General features: G+C 45.4%; 1 protein-coding gene across 3 annotated transcripts in view; it reads right to left on the reverse strand.

Moving 5' to 3' along the window:
- Window positions 1-3,260: 3,260 nt before the first annotated feature.
- Window positions 3,261-21,925, reverse strand: part of LOC108719636 (arf-GAP with GTPase, ANK repeat and PH domain-containing protein 3) — a 52,796-nt gene continuing 34,131 nt past the window's right edge. For 2 of the 3 annotated variants that reach the window (XM_041567263.1, XM_041567262.1), the window contains exons 9-18: window positions 19,316-19,408; window positions 17,370-17,474; window positions 16,036-16,165; window positions 13,611-13,760; window positions 10,593-10,754; window positions 9,778-9,932; window positions 6,594-6,684; window positions 5,544-5,766; window positions 3,870-4,125; window positions 3,261-3,735 (exon numbers count right to left, since the gene is read on the reverse strand). In XM_041567263.1, coding sequence (XP_041423197.1) covers window positions 3,583-3,735; window positions 3,870-4,125; window positions 5,544-5,766; window positions 6,594-6,684; window positions 9,778-9,932; window positions 10,593-10,754; window positions 13,611-13,760; window positions 16,036-16,165; window positions 17,370-17,474; window positions 19,316-19,408 — 1,518 coding nt within the window. In that variant the 3' untranslated portion in view covers window positions 3,261-3,582. Of the gene's footprint in view, window positions 3,736-3,869; window positions 4,126-5,543; window positions 5,767-6,593; window positions 6,685-9,777; window positions 9,933-10,592; window positions 10,755-13,610; window positions 13,761-16,035; window positions 16,166-17,369; window positions 17,475-19,315; window positions 19,409-21,925 lie in introns of those variants that run through there. The other variant, XM_041567264.1, reaches the window with a different exon arrangement.

Raw genomic sequence — 21,925 nt, forward strand, 5'->3', positions numbered from 1 at the left:
CATCAAAAACCACATAGGGAAAGGAGCAACGGTTATCATACACATAACATTTTTCCCTCTCGATTAAAAGTTTGTTTTATCACACTGACCACCAATGTTTTTTTTATTTTCTATGGGGGACAATGACCACCAATGACATTTTTAACTTGTAAGGGGGGGCCTGACCACTAAAGTTTTTTTTTTAAATTTTCTATGGGGCCCTGACCACCAATGTTTTTTTAAAAAAAAATTCTATGGGGCCCTGAACAGCAAATTTTTTTAAAAAAAAATTTCTATGGGGCCCTGACCACCAATGATTTTTTTTAAACTTTAATGGGGACTCTTATAGGGGGGCCCTGACAACCGCTGATGTATGTATGTATGTATGGCCTTTTTGCTGTGGTGTGGGTAGGACCAGGGGGCCCAGAAAATGTTGCTATACGGGGCCCCATGATTTCTAATGGCGACTCTGCAGTTCAGCAGTTAGGTACTACCCACAATTCCTTTGTGAAGCCTAAATTACTGCAGAAAAGAAAGCAAACCTCATACAGCCTGAGATTCAGCACTGCCCCTCAAACCTCTTCTCTGGAATGGACCAGTTGTGCAGAATTTACAGGGGGCACCAGGGGTGCAGACTTGGTCTTTTCTTCCAAACACGGGGACACTGAGTAAAGACACAGGGGGCTGTGAGCAGCTTTATTACAGAGCACATATACAACACGAGGCACAGCATATACACTGCAATATAAATAGTCACACTGTACAAATTCTACAATGTACCGCACCAGCAGCTTAACTTGCCCCTCTGGGAACCAAATGTGGTATCTCTGGGGCCCTGTAGTGTAATACTCAGCTTCCTCTGCTCCTCATACACCCCCAGCCCTGTCTCTGCCCAAACCCAGGCAGTAATCTTGTTCTTCTCTGAACCCCAAAACTCAAGGTCTAACACATCCCTATCAAGCTCTCTAACTCATGTTGTGTAAACTCATGTACAATATTGTAGTCTTGTCTCCTCCCCCCAATTTCTAGGTTTATGCCAGTCCTGTTCAACTTAAACCTTTATCTCCAATCTGAGCCTCACTTGGGAGTCAGGTCCAAACTAACATCTTATTCTAAACCGACAGTTTCGAACAGTTCTGAAACGGTTCACAATATGCTTTCATTTCCCATCTTGGCAGGATGTCAATCTGGTCTTGTCGTACAGGGTGGGCTTTATCATACAACTGCCCGCTTGTCGTACAGGGTGGGGTTTATTATACAACTGCCCGCTTGTCGTACAGGGTGGGGTTTATTATACAACTACCGCTTGTCATACAGGGTGGGGTTTATTATACAACTGCCGCTTGTCGTACAGGGTGGGCTTTATCATACAACTGCCCGCTTGTCATACAAGGTGGGGTTTATTATACAACTGCCGCTTGTCGTACAGGGTGGGCTTTATCATACAACTGCCCGCTTGTCATACAGGGTGGGGTTTATTATACAACTGCCGCTTGTCGTACAGGGTGGGCTTTATCATACAACTGCCCGTTTGTCATACAGGGTGGGGTTTATTATACAACTGCGGCTTGTCGTACAGGGTGGGGTTTATTATACAACTGCCGCTTGTCGTACAGGGTGGGGTTTATTATACAACTACCGCTTGTCATACAGAGTGGGGTTTATTATACAACTGCCGCTTGTCGTACAGGGTGGGCTTTATCATACAACTGCCCGTTTGTCATACAGGGTGGGGTTTATTATACAACTGCCGCTTGTCGTACAGGGTGGGGTTTATCATACAACTGCCCGCTTGTCGTACAGGGTGGGGTTTATTATACAACTGCCCGCTTGTCATACAGGGTGGGGTTTATTATACAACTGCCGCTTGTCATACAGGGTGGGGTTTATTATACAACTGCCGCTTGTCATACAGGGTGGGGTTTATTATACAACTGCCCGCTTGTTGTACAGGGTGGGGTTTATTATACAACTACCGCTTGTCATACAGGGTGGGGTTTATTATACAACTGCCCGTTAGTTGTACAGGGTGGGGTTTATTATACAACTGCCGCTTGTCATACAGGGTGGGGTTTATTATACAACTGCCCGCTTGTTGTACAGGGTGGGGTTTATTATACAACTGCCGCTTGTCATACAGGGTGGGGTTTATTATACAACTGCCCGCTTGTTGTACAGGGTGGGGTTTATTATACAACTGCCGCTTGTCATACAGGGTGGGGTTTATTATACAACTGCCGCTTGTCATACAGGGTGGGGTTTATTATACAACTGCCCGCTTGTTGTACAGGGTGGGGTTTATTATACAACTGCCGCTTGTCATACAGGGTGGGGTTTATTATACAACTGCCCGCTTGTTGTACAGGGTGGGGTTTATTATACAACTGCCGCTTGTCATACAGGGTGGGGTTTATTATACAACTGCCGCTTGTTGTACAGGGTGGGGTTTATTATACAACTGCCGCTTGTCATACAGGGTGGGGTTTATTATACAACTGCCGCTTGTCATACAGGGTGGGGTTTATTATACAACTGCCCGCTTGTTGTACAGGGTGGGGTTTATTATACAACTGCCGCTTGTCATACAGGGTGGGGTTTATTATACAACTGCCGCTTGTCATACAGGGTGGGGTTTATTATACAACTGCCCGCTTGTTGTACAGGGTGGGGTTTATTATACAGCACAGTTTGAGTGTAACACAGGAGAGTGCAAGATCAGTCCAGAAATAAGCTGGTTGTGTTCAGTACAAGTAGAAATACAGATAGGAGAACAATCCAGATTTACATCCCACCCACTGTATAATGTGAATCGTTCCCTGCTATATATATATATATATATATATATATATATATATATATATATATATATATATATATATATATATATATATATATATCTTGTTGTAGTGGACAGCACTCCGTTCCAAGTCCTTTACCTGGGTGCTCGGTAAGATTAGTATATAGAATAAAGAAGAGACCAGCAACACCAGGATTTCTGTGAGTAAAAAAAGTGTTATTGCATATGTAACACTTTTTTTACTCACAGAAATCCTGGTGTTGCTGGTCTCTTCTTTATTCTATATATATATATATATATATATATATATATATATATATATATATATATATATATATCCATATGTACAAATGCTTGTATAGTGGTAACAAGTACAATACTGCCGTGTTTATATGCACAACCATAGATATATACATACCATATCCAAAGCCCTAGGTCCAGGGAAACATGGGACACCAGAATGAGCAGCATTTATCTAGGGAAGTACATTACTGTTGGTAACTGTGCAACTGTCTCGTCTCTACGTTACACACATTATATGATACATATCATTGTCTGTAGTGTCATTGTCCTTTAGTGGCTGATGTTGAGCCTTAGTCACATTCCTATAAAGACCTGCCCCTGTCAGTGACACATCAAGAGATCAGAGGCTTGTGCCGTATATTTGCCCAACAGACATTGCTGGCTGCTGAAAGTCTCATGCTCAATGCAGAGAAATTCCCGTACACAGGGCAATAAAGGGCAAGACCAAAGTACTCACAGGGCATGGAGATCCCAGTTCAGGGGGGTATAAAGATGTGCAAAGGTCACAGGGCACTTAGGGCAGGGGTTGGGCTACAAGCATCATTTGGGCAGCCATACTGCAGGAGGATATCGCAGCATTCACAGCTTCCTGCACGGCGGGCGTAGGCAAGTGGCGTGAGGCCATGGGCATCGCAAGACTTCACATCCACTCCATACTGTAGGGACAAATCAATGGCACCGGGTGAGAAAGAGGGACAGCTGTCAGTCTAGTTGCTAGGGTACCAACAGCTGGCACAATGTTACCTGGAGCCCCATTCTATTCCCACTTCATGCTCTCCCCATTCCTCACCCAAATCAGAAGCTGTGTGCACACCACATTGGCCATGGCGGCAGCAAGATGAAGCGCTGAGCGTCCGTCACCATCTCCGTACGTCTCGTTCACCTCCTCCTTACATCCATGTGCCAGAAGAGTCACGACCAAGCGCAAGTCGTCCTCCACCACCGCCCGGAGTAGCTGCTGCCCGAGGGGCACATCAGAGGCTGGCAAGGGGCACACAAACAGCTTCTGCTCATATTTAGCCCGAATCCAGCGCTCTTTCTCCTCCCTGCAGGACACAAGCCATTGGCTACCATGAATGGCACAGGAACATCAGGGGATTATGGGTAGCCATCAGGTCATGCACTAAGCATCATGGGAAACAGTAGGCATGACATTAATCAGGAAAGAGCACACTTTATATAGATACTACATGGGAATTAAAGGGGAAATTGCCTCAACTGTCATAAGAAAAGCGCACAGAGCAGGATGGGCCCCCATTTTGTTTCTATGTAGGCACTGCTCAGAGCGGTGCAGCTGATACAGAACCAGCACTTCAGCCACATTACCCTTGGCCCTTATACAAAACCTGAAAATTTGAGGGCTCCATATACACAGGCCCAGACTGGCAATATGTAGGTTCTGGCAAACGCTAGAGGGACTACTATAAGGTGCCATAGAAAGTGAGCATTTAGTGGGCTATTGGGGGGCTGTTTGGGCCTCTGTGTACCTAAAATGCCAGGGCCTATTTTAATTCTCAGTCCAGACCTGCATATACATGAGCTATGATGTGCATTGTGGGTAATGGATATCTGGTAGATCTGATCTGGCATGTACACACACACACACACACACACACACAATGAGACGAGACAATGACTGACAGGAGATCCCATAAGGCTACTCACCCAAACATGAGGAGGGGGGGGGGCACAGGCACGGTTTGTCTCCTTCTATAGAAAATCATCTATGAAGCAAAAGCCCTATGGTATCGCCCATTGTATCCCAGAATTCTACTGTGCATGTAGTGTTCCAGGCAGCCCAGACTGACACGTCCCCCTCCCCCACATCAGCAGAAGAACAATGGCCCCAATCGCTTTATCAGTTATCTGTTCTGCTAACACATTCTGCTGTACATTGTGATGTTCCTGTCCCTTTAAATATGGCCTTTGGCAGGAGGGGTCACACTCTGGTCTTGTGAGATAGTGGCTATTGATTGACAGCAGCCCCTCCGGGACCCCTCAGTTTCATCTCTCAATCACCAAGAAAAACTGGCATTTAGTTTGAGGACAGAGATGGGGCTCTGGGAGGGGGTCTGGCTGATTTCTATGAGGGCAGTAACAATCCCTTCCTACTGCTCCCATGAGAATAATGACTGGTAGATTATACATCCTCCCCATCAGTACTTGCCCCAGTGAGCTTACACTCTAATGCCCCATCACATTCCCACCAGTCCTTGCACCAGTTAGCTTACATTCTAATGCCATATCACATTCCCACCAGTCCTTGCCCCAGTGAGCTTACACTCTAATGCCCTATCACATTCCCAGCAGTCCCTGCTCCAGTGAGCTAACAATCTAAACACGCTCACATAAACAGATGCCCCACACAATCTTCACTGTGCCACATAGGAACTTCCATTCTGGTTCTACCTCTATCAGGAATGGGGGCTGCCATGTTGTTCTGTGCTGATCACTGGGTGCTTACCTGGAGCTCTCTGGGCCAGGCTTGCTGTACCCCTCAGTTGAGTGCTCCCACACACTATTGGCAAGGCTGTTTCCAATGGCCATCATAACCATAGTTAGTTCCACCGGCCAATCATCAAGATCGAGGGAACGTACGCGGGACAGGTGAGTGCCAAGGTTCCGGTGAATGCCTGAACACTCTATACACATAACAGCACCCAGGTTCAGGCTTGCCCAGTCCGGATCTGTGAAGAAAATGAAGAGAAGTACACAATAAGAAAGTTTAGAGAAAGGCGCAGGGATGAACAGAGGGAGGAGCACAAGGTGTGCACAGGAAGGAGGAGATTATAGAGAGGAGCTGAGCAGAAGGAAGTAGATTGAATGGAAGGAGGGTAGTATAGAGAGGACCAAAGAGAAGGATGTAGAGAGAGGGAAAGGATGAGAAAGATATAAAGAGAGGGGAGAGTTTATGGGAAGAAACCAGTAAAAAGATGTAGAGAGAAGGAAGGAGGGTTGTATATAGAGAAGCCAAGAAGAAGGAAATAGAGAGAAGGGAAGGAGAGTATAGGAAGAAGCTTTGGAGAAGGAAATAGAAAGAAGGGAAGGAGGATAGTATAGAGAGGAGAAGGATGCAGAGGGAAGGGAAGGAGGAGCATATATGGAGAAGCCCAAGAGAATGATATAGAGAGAAGGATGAGTTTATGGGGAGAAACCAAGGAGAAAGATGAAGAGAGCAGGAAGGAGGTTAGTATAGAGAAAAGCAGAGGAGAAGGAAGTACAGAGAAGGGAAGGAGGAGCATATAGGGAGAAGCGCAAGAAAATGTTTTAGAGAGGAGGAGTTTATGGGGAGAAACCAAGGAGAAAGATGTAAGAAAGAAGGAAGTAGAGTACAGAGAAGATGGAGAAAGTAGACGGAAGGGAAGAGAGAGAGTAGAGGGAGAAGCCCAAAGAGATTCTAGATGGGACCATTGGGAAGTGCATAAGGCAAAAGGTATTGGAGGAGCTAAAGATAGCATGCATGCAGGGTGAATATGGGGAAGTGAGGGCAATTAGTAAGGTATCTTGCACACACTGGGAGTATCACAGTCCACACACAGGCTGTTCCCTCGGATGCTCCGAATGGACTGAATGGCGACAGTGTCACTCTGACTGCCGAGACGTGCCTACAATAAGAGACCACCAGTTAGGGGCATCAACCAAAGGAAAGTCATTTGGAACTCTTATTCCATCTACATACTGTAGACTGTGCACTGAGTCTGACCTTCATTTTTCCAGTTACAGATAAAAAAATAGGAACCAAAAAATAGAATATATCAAACTTTTTAGTTGTTTGAACTTCCTTTTGTTTGAAACTCCAGTATTTGTAACTCCACTTTCAGAGGACTCACTTAACTCCAGTGTGTGTAACTCCCCTTACAGTGCACTCATTTAACTCCAGTGTCTGTGACTCCACTTACAGAGCACTGACTTTACTCCTGTGTTTGTTACTCTACTTACAGAGCACTCACTGACTCCTGTGTTTGTAACTCCAATTACAGAGCACTCACTAACTCCTGTGTTTGTAACTCCACTTACAGAGCACTCACTTACTCCAGTGTTTGTAACTCCCCTTACAGAGCACTCACTTAACTCCTGTGTGTGTAACTCCACTTACAGAGCACTCACTTAACTCCTGTTTGTAACTCCACTTACAGAGCACTCACTTAACTCCTGTGTGTGTAACTCCACTTACAGAGCACTCACTAACTCCTGTGTTTGTAACTCCACTTACAGAGCACTCATTTAACCCGTGTTTGTAACTCCCCTTACAGAGCACTCACTAACTCCAGTGTGTGTAACTCCCCTTACAGAGCACTCACTTAACTCCTGTGTGTGTAACTCCCCTTACAGAGCACTCACTTAACTCCTGTTTGTAACTCCCCTTACAGAGCACTCACTAACTCCAGTGTTTGTAACTCCACTTACAGAGTAAGCTACTCTTACACATGGAGGGGCTTCACAGCTGGATCAAGTTATTACTACGGGTGACTTCAATTATCCAGACATTGACTGGAGTAATGGGGTTGCCAAGACAGAAAAACCTAGTAGGTTTGTAAATATGCTGAATGACAACTTTATATTCCAGCTCGTTCAAGAACCTACTAGGAATAACTCTCTTTTGTACCTGTAATAACTAATAATACTGAACTCATCTCTAGCATTTGTATGGGTGAGGGGCATTTAGGGAATAGTGATGCTTCTGTTGCGGAGGCAATTCCATAAGGGAGTAACTAAATTTCAGACGTGCAAACTTTGACAGTATAAGGACATCTCTGCAACATATTAAGTGGGAAATGCTTTTCACTGGGTTAAAGGAGAACCAAACCCTTAGTTATAAAAACCCCTACCCTACATAGACCCCCTCCCGTCTCCCCCCCAGCCTAGCTGTTACCTTCGGTAAATGCCCCTAACTCTAGACTTATCTGTCTTTGCAGATTCAGCGCAGTGGAGCGGCATCTTCCGTCTCTTCGGTAATCTTCGGGAATTCTTCCAGTGCTTCGTCAATTTCTGTCACTTTCGGCACATGAGCAGTTGTTGCAAACCGGAAGATTGCTCCAACCACGCATGCAAAGATTACCGAAGAGAAGAAAATAGCACCTGTGAGCTCTGCTGCACTGAATCTGCAAAGAGAGGTAGGGGCATTTACCTAAGGTAACAGCTAGGGTCTATGTAGGGTAGGGGTTCTTATAACTAAGGGTTTGGTTCTTTTTTGAACACGGAACAGAAATGGAAAGTCTTTATAATAAATCTACGTCAGTATATTCTTCTAGTAAGCAAGGAATGTTGTTGCAAAGCAAAACCTTTTTGGTTCAATAGAAGTGTTGAGGTGGGTAAGAAAAGACCTGCTTTTAAGGCTTTAAATCATGCAAAGAAGCTATAAGGCAAGCTAAAATTGTTATGGAAAAGGATATTGCAGCAAGCAGTAAAAAGAATCCAAAATATTTTTTTAAATACGTTAATTTTAAAAAAATTAAGCAGGAAGGACTGGGACCTTTGATATCAGAGGGAGGTCAGCTGGTTGATGAGCTGAGATTCCGAACTCATAGTTTTTAGTTTACACAAATGAGGAACCAGTAAGTGAAGGTTTCCTTCTTAATAGTCCCAATTCTAGTAATACAACTAATGATGCATGGTTGACACATGAGGAAATTCAAAAGAGGCTAGAACATGTTAGGGTCCGGGCCAGATGGTATTCATCCCAGGGTACTTAGAGCGCTTAGCTCTGTGATTGTCAAACCTCTTTACTTAATTTTTCAGGATTCATTGAGGACTGGCATAGTGCCGAGAGACTGGCGAATTGCTAATGTGGTGCCGCTATTCAAAAAGGGATACCGTTTTCAGCCTCAAAACTATAGGCCAGTTAGTCTGACATCAGTGGTAGGAAAGCTTTTCGAAGGGGTATTAAGGGTACAGATACTGGACTTCATAGCAAATCATAATATGAGTTTGTGTCTTGATTGTGTATGTGAGTATATGAAGCAGTGTGAGTGTGTATGTGAGTGTATGGAGGGGTCAGTGTGAGTGGACACTGGGTTTAATTTAGAGGGGCTGAAATTGATGGACTTTGCTCTTGTCTCAACCCGATGTAACTATAACTACATAACTGTGTAACTACAGTATTTAACTATATATAACTGTGTAACTATGTAACTGTGTAACTACATAACTGTGTAACTACGTAACTGTGTAACTACGTAACTGTGTAACTACGTAACTGTGTAGCTACGTAACTGTGTAACTACGTAACTGTGAAACTACGTAACTGTGAAACTACGTAACTGTGTAAATACGTAACGGTGTAACTACGTAACTGCAACTACTGTGTAACTGTAACTATGTAACTACGTAACTGTGTAACTACGTAACTGTGTAACTACGTGCAACTAAGTAACTGTGTAACTATGTAACTGAGTAACTATTGTGTAACTATGTAACTACGTAACTGTAACTATGTAGCTGTGTAACTACGTAACTGTGCAACTATGTAACTGCGTAACTACCTAACTGTTTAACTATGTAACTACGTAGCTGTGTAACTACTGTGTAACTACTGTGTAACTGTGCAACTACGTAACTGTGCAACTACGTAACTGTGTAACTATATATCTATGTAACTGTGTGACTATAAGTAGCAGCAACTGGCCTGTTCCCCCACTGTGCCGGTAGCTCCTCTCTATGGCTCCTGTACATTCTCCGCTTCTGTTTTGGGATGTTACCTTGTTCTTGGTGCTTTCACATCCCTGCAGACTGGCCAGAATCTGACTCTCAATGGCTTGAACCCAGAGCTCCCGGTCCTCATACAGAGACGCCTCAAAGTGCCAGCTCTTGCCAGTCAGAGAGACAATAACGAAGCCATAGGACTCTTCCGGCTCTGAAAGCAAACGACAGGAGTTTCCCTGTGATGCTGACAGCTAAGTGCTTTCCCCAGTCAACCCTCATGAATTGCACTCGTGGGTTCCTACACATGAAACAACACACTGGGCTATCTTTGGGGAAACAGTAGCCTGAACGGCCACTGACAGTATCAAGCAACTTTTCTTTTTGAGCCGTGTGATGGATATGTGAACACTACTAATGATCTATTCTCTGATACCCTAGTGGCTCAAACATGTCTGTGCACAATAGTCAGAGGCATCAGCCAGGCTTCATACATCTTCCCCTACCTGCATGGAAACAATAGGGGCATAAATAGGGGCATCAAAGAGCACCCAGGAGAGACTTGGAGGAGAGTTTTCAGAGAAAGAGGAAAGAACTGCACATCGAAGTTACTCTTCAGCCATCATTTCTTTTGGACTTTTCTATGTGTTTGGGACTTTGGAATTTACTTATTATTACTTGTCTTCCATAGACAAATGTGTTGATGTTGTTGGATTTTACATTATAATGTGAAAAATGCTACGTGGATCTCTCTCCTGTGTCCAGGCAAGCTGTAGTAAACAAGCTGGAAGAAGCCTGACAATATCCATGAGTAGAGATATGAACAGATCCCTGTCAGATTTGGATCAGTTGGGCTTTCTGAGGCATGCCATACCTTCTCCTGGCCCGGGATTTCCTTCTGACCGAAGGGGGGCGCTGCTCTTTTTCCGGCGGTGCTTCTTTCGGTTGGCGTGAGGGGAAGGGGGTGGATCCAATCTGGGGCTGGTGGTCCCTCCTAGGTTAGAGGCCGCAGTAAGAGAGTCACTGGGAGAAACAGCTAAATGGAAGGGGAGACAAAATGGACAATATCATTACTGTCTCAAAGCTAAAAGAGCCGGAATGTAGAGGATTAAAGAAAAGTGCGGGCAAGAGCAAAAGATGAAAAGCAAGTTACTGGAGACGTCAGTGGGAATTCTCTGAAGCAAATTATTTATTTTGACAGTTTATTAAAACATTTGAAATTGTCACCCCATTAAAGGGAACAATGTGAGTTGTGATGGTGTGCGACTTTCCTCCACGACGAAGCAGAACTGTTTGGATCTAGTATTGTTGTGGGTGTTTTAGCATTAAAATCAGCCAATCAGCCTGCCCATATGACATGTGTATGTACAAGAGGCCACATATTGTGCAGTGCTGGACATACACAACATACAGATTATATATAAATAGCAATAGCTAAAGGCGGCCCTGCTCAATACTACACATTTATGCAGGCAGAGAGAAGTGGATCTGCTCCTGCTCCATTCATTTCAATCCAATCAGCCTGTGCTGTAACACACATAGATTAGACATGCATTCAAATCAATGGAGCACGAGCAGATCCACTTCTCTCCGCCTGCATAAATGTGTACAGCTGGAGCCTTCAGCCTGTGTGCTCAAAGTCTTACAATAATGGCATGCTCTGCATTTTCTTCCTTAATATATATATATATATATATATATATATATATATATATATATATATATATATATATAATACCACAGAAAGTAATTCTTTACGTACACTTGCACGATTCCTAGTGGTACTAGCATGGTTCCTGGACATACTATCATGGTAAATGGAGATATCAGCATAATTAATGGAGGTACTAGCATGGTTACTGGAGAAACTAGCATGGTTCCTCGCAGTACTATCAGAATTAATGGAGGCACTCACATGGTTCCTGGTCATACTAGTATGGTTCCCATAGGTTCATAATTAATGGCAGTACTTACATAATTAATGGAGGTACTAATATAATTAATGGAGGTACTAACATAATTAATGGAGATACTAACATAATTAATGACAGTACTGATATAATTAAAGGAGGTGCTTATATAATCACATCCAATTCTAATTAATTTATATTCTATATTTTAGCACTGCTCCTAGCTTGGGATTTTAATATTTTAATTTTTATATTATATCACCTACACAATTTTGTATATGAAATTTTATACTGAACTATCACCAGTTGGAACAACAATTTTTATTACATTGGATGGAGTATTAATCACGGAGACCTTCTTTGAGAGAATTATTTTATTATGGACACAACAATTCATTATGGATGCAATATTTATTGATTTCACTGATATTTCACCAAGACTGCTGGGAATTGTGTCTCATGATTGGGAGGCAGTGACTTACTGGTAAACCCTCCCCCTAAACACCTATTTAATCATGTCAAACTCACAGTAAACTAGGCTTGATAAAGGGCTGGTATAGCCTGAAACGTTGTCGTGTTTTTGCACAAATAAAAGTTAAATCAAGGTTCGGTGTGCTGCTGCAGAAATTATTGTTTTAGCATAATTAATGGAGGTACTAATACAATAAAAGGAGGTACTAACATGGTTCCTGGAGGCACTAACTTGTGTCGTAGTTTCAGTGCAGACTTTGCTACTTTGCTTCTGTCTCTGGAGTAATCCCAGACTGGCTCCATAATGATGAGATCAGAGCTCTGTGGGGGCCACACCATCTGTTGCACAATTCCCTGTGCTTCTTTACCTGCAGAGTTTCTTTATGATTTTAGGCCTAAAGTTTGGGGGTGTTGCCATGCTGCAGAATGAAACTGAGATGGATAACAATATGGCCGTCTCAGCCGTCCGGACACCATTCAAATCACAAGCTCAATTTAGATGACATGCACCCCAAAAGCTGCAAGGAAGATGCACCGTAGAGTCCTGCATGGGTCCATTTTTTGGAACCTGTGCCCGACCCCTACCTGCAACCTGCAATCCGGACCCACATTCTTACCCGCTTGGACCCGCTACCTGACCCCCCCCCCCCCCCCCCCGAGTACCTTATATGCAACCCGGACCCACGACCCGCTGACCATCAAGAATCAGGAAGTGCTGTCATTGTAAACCGGAAGTGACATCATAGGAAGTGGGCGTGATCAGAAAAAAGGAGTAAGAATCGATATTGAGAAGACCCGTGGCCTGACCCACAAACCTGCAGAACCCAAGACCCGCGTCTATACCTGCACCTGGAGCTTATAACCGCAACCCGCAGGGTAGCACAGGTTTTTGCGGGTAACCCGTGGGTACCCGACCCGCTACAGGACTCTACTGCACCGTACCTCACTGTTACCTGCAGCCACTCATGCTTGTTCCATCCACCATCCTTTCAGCAATTTGCATTGTATAAGAGCCAAATCTTTCAAACTGTGTCTCATCAGCCCTGGGGACTTTCTGATAAAAGTCTCTGCAGTGAAAGTTGCGGTAGTGCTAGGCATCCTCCCATGTAAAGGGGAAGTAAGCTCATGAGCTGCACTCTGTTCCCAGGCCAATCTTCTGCAAAATAACCGGGAGGAAACATTGGGGACCCGACTAGTGCAGGAAAAACCTCTTTACATCTCCTGATTTTAATCTAACTCTGGTATCATATATACAGTTACCCAGTTATATTTCATACAATAACACGTGGTGTCACACGCACTCTCTTCCATGGGCACTCTAATGCAAAAGGCAAAAAAAGAATAGGTAAATATGTTGCACACTTCTGCCCCTCCCTTAAATCCCCTTCACACCTTCTGATAGGTCTTAGGACAGGGAGGAGACATCTAACTGGCCTGTGTGATGTCTCTAACATTAAGCATTAGCAGAACGCCAGTAAATGAGCAATGAGACTGTCAGTACAAGCACTTACTTGTGGCGCTGTCTCCCCACTGTTCCCCACTACACACAGAGAATGAGCGCTGGGCCATGGCTCCCCCATCTCCTTTCCCACTGAATGCCGACAGGCTGAGTCCACTGAGAGAGCGCTCCGAGGGAAGAGACACGCTGGAATGAGCACAACCTGCACATAATCAGACAAAAACATTTATATACTGAGAGGGGGAGCTGCAGAAGGCGTATGACTGCCATTGGTAAGGAGCAGAAGAGCTCTCTGGTTTTTTGGGGTCATTTGTATATTATGGGGTTACAGAGAAAGTTATAGGGAGGGTTATATCTGTGTAGAGAGAAAGTTATAGGGGGTTACATGGGGGTACAGAGACAGTTAGAGGGGGGTCACATGGGGTTTCAGAGAGTTATAAGGGGGGGGGCATTATGGTCTGTACCGAGACAGCTATAGGGAGGGTTATATGGCAGTTATACAGAGAGAGTGTAGTTATACAGAGAGAGTGCCTGGCAGGGGGAAGGGGTGAGTACAAGGAGATCACTCGACAGACATTTGCTGTGGGTGAAGATGGCAGGTAATAGGCCTCATTATCCCTGAGATTGTACAATCAGCGCCTGTGTAATTGTCAAATTTAATGCTAATGATTAATGAATTAAACATGTGCCATCAATTAGTCCTCAGAGTATAATTCTGCATAAAGCAGCGGCTAATGTAATTACTGAAACATCCATAACGAGCTGCGACATCCTGCAGTCAGGATCCCATCATCAACAGAGCAGGGGGGCACAAAACAGGGGGAGAATATAGTATCTTCTATAGAAAAGACTTATCCAATGCACTCCCTGCTTCAGAACTAGGGGTACCCAGGGCACAGATAAACAATGGGGTAACAGTCACCCTGCCATAGTTCTAGGGGTACCCAGGGCCCAAATAAGCACTCACCCCAAATCTCCCCCTAACTGGCCTTCAGACTGGGCCCCTTAGCTCATAACAAGGTTACAGATATATAGAAACATTGGGGTGTCACACTGCTATAGTTCCAGGGGTACCCAGGGTACAAATAAGCACTCACCCCAAATCTCCCCCTAACTGACCTTCAGACTGGGCCCCCTTAGCTCATAACAAGGTTACAGATATATAGAAACATTGGGGTGTCACCCTGCTATAGTTCCAGGGGTACCCAGGGCACAAATAAGCACCCGGTCCAAATCTCCCCCTAACTGACCTTCAGACTGGACCCCCTTAGCTCATAACAAGGTTACAGATATATAGAAACATTGGGGTGTCACCCTGCTATAGTTGAAGGGATACCCAGGGTACAAATAAGCACTCACCCCAATTCTCCCCCTAACTGACCTTCAGACTGGGCCCCCTTAGCTCATAACAAGGTTACAGATATATAGAAACATTGGGGTGTCACCCTGCTATAGTTCCAGGGGTACCCAGGGTACAAATAAGCACTCACCCCAAATCTCCCCCTAACTGACCTTCAGACTGGACCCCTTTAGCTCATAACAAGGTTACAGATATATAGAAACATTGGGGTGTCACCCTGCTATAGTTCCAAGGGTACCCAGGGTACAAATAAGCACTCACCCCAATTCTACCCCTAACTAGCCTTCAGACTGGGCCCCCTCAGCTCATAACAAGGTTACAGATATATAGAAACATTGGGGTAACAGTCACCCTGCTATAGTTCCAGGGGTACCCAGGACACAAATAAGCACTCACCCCAAATCTCCCCCTAACTGACCTTCAGACTGGGCCCCCTTAGCTCATAACAAGGTTACAGATATATAGAAACATTGGGGTAACAGTCACACTGCTATAGTTCCAGGGGTACCCAGGACACAAATAAGCACTCACCCCAAATCTCCCCCTAACTGACCTTCAGACTGGGCCCCCTTAGCTCATAACAAGGTTACAGATATATATAAATATTGGGGTAACAGTCACCCTGCTATAGTTCCAAGGGTACCAGGACACAAATAAACACTCACCCCAAATCTCCCCCTAACTGACCTTCAGGCTGGGCCCCCTTAGCTTATAACAAGTTTACAGATATATAGAAACATTGGGGAAATGTTCACTATGAATTCAGGGGTAACCATTAGTGACGCGAGAGCCGATTTCAACAGTACGTCCAAGGGCAGGTTTGGGCTGAACTTTAGTTTCTATTCTCCTCGCCCGTAGCCTTCTTCTGCCTCTGTGTGAGCCTTTTTATATACTCGCTCGGGTCGCCCCTTTTATGACATCACAATGGGGTGGGAATATAAAGAGGGGAAAGCACTGAGTTAGAGTTGGGTGTGAGTTGGGGCGCAGCGGGTTAGAGTCGGTGCTGGTCAAGGGCACATCACTGGTACCCAGGGCACTAGTAAGCAGCCAAAATCTGAGCCTAATTGCCCCTAGGATAGTCAGAACACAGTAAGCAGATACAAGAGTGTGGCAGTACCTTGAAGTGAAGACGATTGGCTTCCAAATGCAGGGGTCCCACTTATGGCCCTTGGGGGTCTCTTCCCTGGAATTTTAACGGTGGTGCGGAGAAGATCAATTTGTTTGCCATGAATGTTCTGCATATAATCCTGCACACGACACACACAGGTACAAAGGGGTTATTTTACTGGTAGCGCTGGAGGAGGAGCAGGTGGAGTATGAAGAGAATAGATCACAAATGTGTAGGTTATAGTTATAGGGTTCAACACAAATATAATAACAATACCAGTAAATGGAACTGGGATAGAGGGGGTACAGCTGATATTTACAGTGATTATATGAGCAGAGCAGGGGGTGCTTGTGCTTCAGGGAGTAATTAGGGACTCGTGTGAGTAGAGAAATGACACAAGTAATTGATACTAAGCACTAAATGAGGAGGTAAGAAACTGAGTGACACTCGGCCAAGTCCCGACCCCTGACCAATACTCACATCAACTGCCTGACTAAGCACCCTTAGGGTGAGAAATAAATACCCAGTAACTAGGGCTCAGCAATAAATATCCAATAACTAGGGCTAAGCAATAAATACTCGATAACTAGGGCTGAGCAATAAATACTCAATAACTAGGGCTGAGCAATAAATATCCAATAACTAGGGCTGAGCAATAAATACTCAATAACTAGGGCTGAGCAATAAATATCCAATAACTAGGGCTGAGCAATAAATACTCAATAACTAAGGCTGAGCAATAAATAGTTATTGGGTATTTATTGCTCAGCCCTAGTTATTGGGTATTTATTGCTCAGCCCTAGTTATTGGGTATTTATTGCTCAGCCCTAGTTATTGGGTATTTATTGCTCAGACCCCTGAGCAATAAATAGATTGAGGGGTTATTGATAGCAGTGGGAGGGGTTACAGGGAATATTGAGGAGTTATTGATAGCAGTGGGAGGGGTTACAGGGAAGAGATTGAGGAGTTATTGATAGCAGTGGGAGGGGTTACAGGGAAGAGATTGAGGAGTTATTGATAGCAGTGGGAGGGGTAACAGGGAAGAGATTGAGGAGTTATTGATAGCAGTGGGAGGGGTAACAGGGAAGAGATTGAGGAGTTATTGATAGCAGTGGGAGGGGTTACAGGGAAGAGATTGAGGAGTTATTGATAGCAGTGGGAGGGGTTACAGGGAAGAGATTGAGGGGTTATTGATAGCAGTGGGAGGGGTTACAGGTAATATTGAGAGGTTATTGATAGCAGTGGGAGGGGTTACAGGGAAGAGATTGAGGGGCAGTAGTATGAAGGGACAGAGGGTAGCAGTCGGAGGGGAGTAAAAGGGGTATTTGGAGGAGGCTACCTACATGCAGGCTGGGGTGGTAACTTAAGATCCCATTGTCGCACAGTGTAACATACTTCTTCTTCCACTCCTTGTTTAGAGATTTCCCACTCCTCTTCAACAGAATTCCCTGCGGAATAGAGACATGTCAGTGAATGTAACCAGCAAAGGCACCCAGGGAGGGGTTATTTACAGTACGACAAGTATCACCCAGGGAGGGGTTAATTACAGTACCACAAGTATCACCCAGGGAGGGGTTAATTACAGTACCACAAGTATCACCCAGGGAGGGGTTAATTACAGTACCACAAGTATCACCCAGGGAGGGGTTAATTACAGTACCACAAGTATCACCCAGGGAAGGGTTAATTACAGTACCACAGTATCACCCAGGGAAGGGAGAAATGAAAGGCAGAGACAGGGACATCCCTCCCATGAGAACTACAGAACGAGATTGGAGGGACAAGTGATCACCTGGACAGAGAATACGTCCCAGGTTCTTTACTACATGCGTGTTATTTATACTATATGGAATATATTACCCCAAATCTGCCCCTAACTGGCCTTCAGACTAGGCCCCCTTAGCTCATAACAAGGTTACAGATATATAGAAGCATTGGGGTGTCATCCTGCTATAGTTCCAGGGGTACCCAGGGTACAAATAAACACTCACCCCAAATCTCCCCCTAACTGACCTTCAGACTGGGCCCCCTTAGCTCATAACAAGGTTACAGATATATAGAAACATTGGGGTGTCACCCTGCTATAGTTCCAGGGGTACCCAGGGTACAAATAAACACTCACCCCAAATCTCCCCCTAACTGACCTTCAGACTGGGCCCCCTTAGCTCATAACAAGGTTACAGATATATAGAAACATTGGGGTGTCACCCTGCTATAGTTCCAGGGGTACCCAGGGTACAAATAAATACTCACCCCAAATCTCCCCCTAACTGACCTTCAGACTGGGCCCCCTTAGCTCATAACAAGGTTTCAGATATATAGAAACATTGGGGTGTCACCCTGCTATAGTTCAAGGGGTACCCAGGGTACAAATAATCACTCACCCCAAATCTCCCCCTAACTGACCTTCAGACTGGGCCCCCTTAGCTCATAACAAGGTTACAGATATATAGAAACATTGGGGTGTCACCCTGCTATAGTTCCAGGGGTACCCAGGGTACAAATAAGCACTCACCCCAAATCTCCCCCTAACTGGCCTTCAGACTGGGCCCCCTTAGCTCATAACAAGGTTACAGATATATAGAAACATTGGGGTGTCACTTACCTATATGATGGAACCCCTTTTCACAGTTTGGAACCCACAGGAGGCACTGAGGCCACAGCATGGGAATGAGGGAGTTGCAAGAAGGGTAAGCTTTGCCAGAAGTACATTTGCACACCGGGCTGTACACTCACACACAATGTTGCTGCTCCCAAAACAGAGAATATTTACATACACAGTCAGACACACACTGTTACACACTCACACAATGTTACACAGTCAGACAGACAAGGAATGATAAGGAGCCACAGACACACACAGTTCCAGAGAGACACACTGTTACACTAGATGAGAGATTTGCACGCTGCTCTATGAACAAGACAGTTAGTTGAATAATGGGAGACAGACAGAAGGACAGAAACACTCATCACTCCTAGAGGAGGCTCCAGGCCTTGCACACTGACACATCACTAGTGACAGATATGTAGATAACACACACAATACACACACACACATATATATATATATATATATATATATATATATATATATATATATATATATATATATATATATATATATATATAGACAGTGAGTGTGCGCAGTTATGGTGACACAAACACAGGGATTCCGGCTGGCGCTGCACAGTTGCCTGATGGGAATAATTGATCTGCTGCTTCTCTAGCCCTGCTCACACTCACACTCATGCACACACACATCACTGGAGGGGAAGGGGCGGAACCCCACCTGTTTGATAGGAATGGCTCTTCCACTGCCAACATTCTCAGTTTTACACTCCGGGACCCTCTTCTCTCTGTCCATCTCTGCGCCCCTCCGAGACTGGAAGAGACAAGATACAGGCGCACATTACATGGGTACAGGAGGGCCACACACACACAGTACTGGAGAATGGGGGGCAAAAGAGACGGGGGTAAGGGGCACACACACACACACACAGAACTGGAGAATGGGGGGTAGAAAAGACGGGGGTAAGGGCACACACACAGTACTGGAGAATGGGGGGTAAAAGAGACGGGGGTAAGGGGCACACACACACACACACAGAACTGGAGAATGGGGGGTAGAAGAGACGGGGGTAAGGGGCACACACACAGTATTGGAGAATGGGGGGTAAAAGAGACGGGGGTAAGGGGCACACACACACACAGTACTGGAGAATGGGGGGTAGAAGAGACGGGGGTAAGGGGCACACACACACACAGAACTGGAGAATGGGGGGTAGAAGAGACGGGGGTAAGGGGCACACACACACACAGAACTGGAGAATGGGGGGTAGAAGAGACGGGGGTAAGGGGCACACACACAGTACTGGAGAATGGGGGGTAAAAGAGACAGGGGTAAGGGGCACACACACACACACACAGTACTGGAGAATTGGAGGTAGAAGCATTAGAGAGGGGTAGGGGGCACACACACACACACACTATTAGCGTACAGATGTCCCCCAGTATAAACTACACCCACACTCTAAGCATCAGCTGAAAGGCCCAGTCCCTCCCCATTATGGTGCCCTGCGTGGGGGCGGCAGCAGGAATCCAATAGACATGGAGAGAGGCATGAAATGGGTGACATAGTGACACTGCCAACAGCTAAAAAAGACAGCCAATCAGAATTCATTCCAATACTTTATTTACTAGAGTTACAGAGTTGTAGGGCTGGGGGAGGAGCATCTTGGGAGAGGGGAGGAGCATCTGGGAGAGGGGAGGAGACTTCTGGTACAAAACAGCTTCATAGACAAGGAATCAGAGGCCGGTGAGTCGGCAATAGATTCTCTCTGTATATACAGGCATATTTATAGAGAGGGGACGCAGGAAAATACAATATTCAATTTACAATCCGCAAAGGCTTGATCCAGAAAGTGCTTCTGAGACGTTGTGAATGGAGATACTCAGTAACCATATACAGAGCACAAGGATTACATTCAAACAGGAAGAGACAGCAGCATGTCTATAAGACAGATGGGGGGCCCCTACATGTGAGCTTGAGTCATCCAGGGCCAGGGGTGGAGGGTCCGTGCAGGCTGCAGGGAGTAGAGCGTCTGTCCAACTGCAGTCACTTGGGGGGGGGGTCCCGTATAATTCCGTTCAGTCTCTTGTTCTCCTGGCAGTAGGGGCAGATGGAGCAAAAGGGCCTCTTAGGGGCAGTTGGTGGAGTGGGTCAGGTACTTGCGCAGGACAGACACACGGCTCTGAGGAGGAGGCAGAGGAGCCAGCGGCAGTCTCTGAAATGTCCCAGTCTGGAAAAGGTGAAAGTTTCCAGTACAGAAAGAGGCAAAATCACAAAGGGACCCCCAAATCTCACAGGACAAGGAGGGAAAGAACATGGGGAGGGGGCACTGTCTTCAGGGCACAAATTAATTCCTGGGAAGGAATGGAAATCACCCAGGGTCTGGGCCTTCCCGGGAATGCTACGGGCGTGTCACTCACTTAGTCCCACCTCTTCCTCACCTGCCATGTGCCACACTGGCCAGCAATGGCCTGCCCCCATCTACCTACCTTCCAGGAGCACCCATGTGAATATTCCAAAATCCTTTAAATCAACACAGAGCCCAGTGTCCCTTACCACCATCCTGGGGTCTCCATTTGTATCTATACACACCCCAGGGTCTGGGGTGCTTCTATCTATACACATGCCGGGGTCTCCATCTGCTTCCATTTATACACCTGCCAGGGTCTCCATCTGCTTCTATCTATACACCTGCCGGGTCTCCATCTGCTTCAATCTATACACCTGCCAGGGTCTCCATCTGCTTCTAGCTATACAAATGCCGGGATCTCCATCTGCTTCTATCTATACACATGCCAGGGTCTCCATCTGCTTCTATCTATACACATGCCGGGGTCTCCATCTGCTTCTATCTATACACATGCCGGGGTCTCCATCTGGTTCTATCTATACACATGCCAGGGTCTCCATCTGCTTCTATCTATACACATGCCGGGGTCTCCATCTGCTTCTAGCTATACACATGCCGGGGTCTCCATCTGCTTCTCTCTATACACATGCCGGTGTCGCCATCTGCTTCTATCTATACACATCTCGGGGTTTCTATTTGTAACTATACGGATCTCGGGGTCTCCATTTCTTTCTATACCCATTTCGGGGTCTCCATCTGTTACTATCAATAAGAATCCAGGGGTCTCCATCTGTTTCTATCTATATACATCCTGGGCTCTTCGTGTGTTTCTATCTATATGCATGTTGGGGTCTCCAACTGTTACTATTTATACATTGTCTCCATCTTTTTTTATCTATACACATCCCCCGGGGGTCTCCATCTGTTACTATCTATACATTGTCTCCTTCTGTCCTAACTATACACATCCCGGGGTCTGC

This window comes from Xenopus laevis, chromosome 6S (assembly GCF_017654675.1).
Source record: "Xenopus laevis strain J_2021 chromosome 6S, Xenopus_laevis_v10.1, whole genome shotgun sequence".
Lineage (NCBI taxonomy): Eukaryota > Metazoa > Chordata > Amphibia > Anura > Pipidae > Xenopus > Xenopus laevis.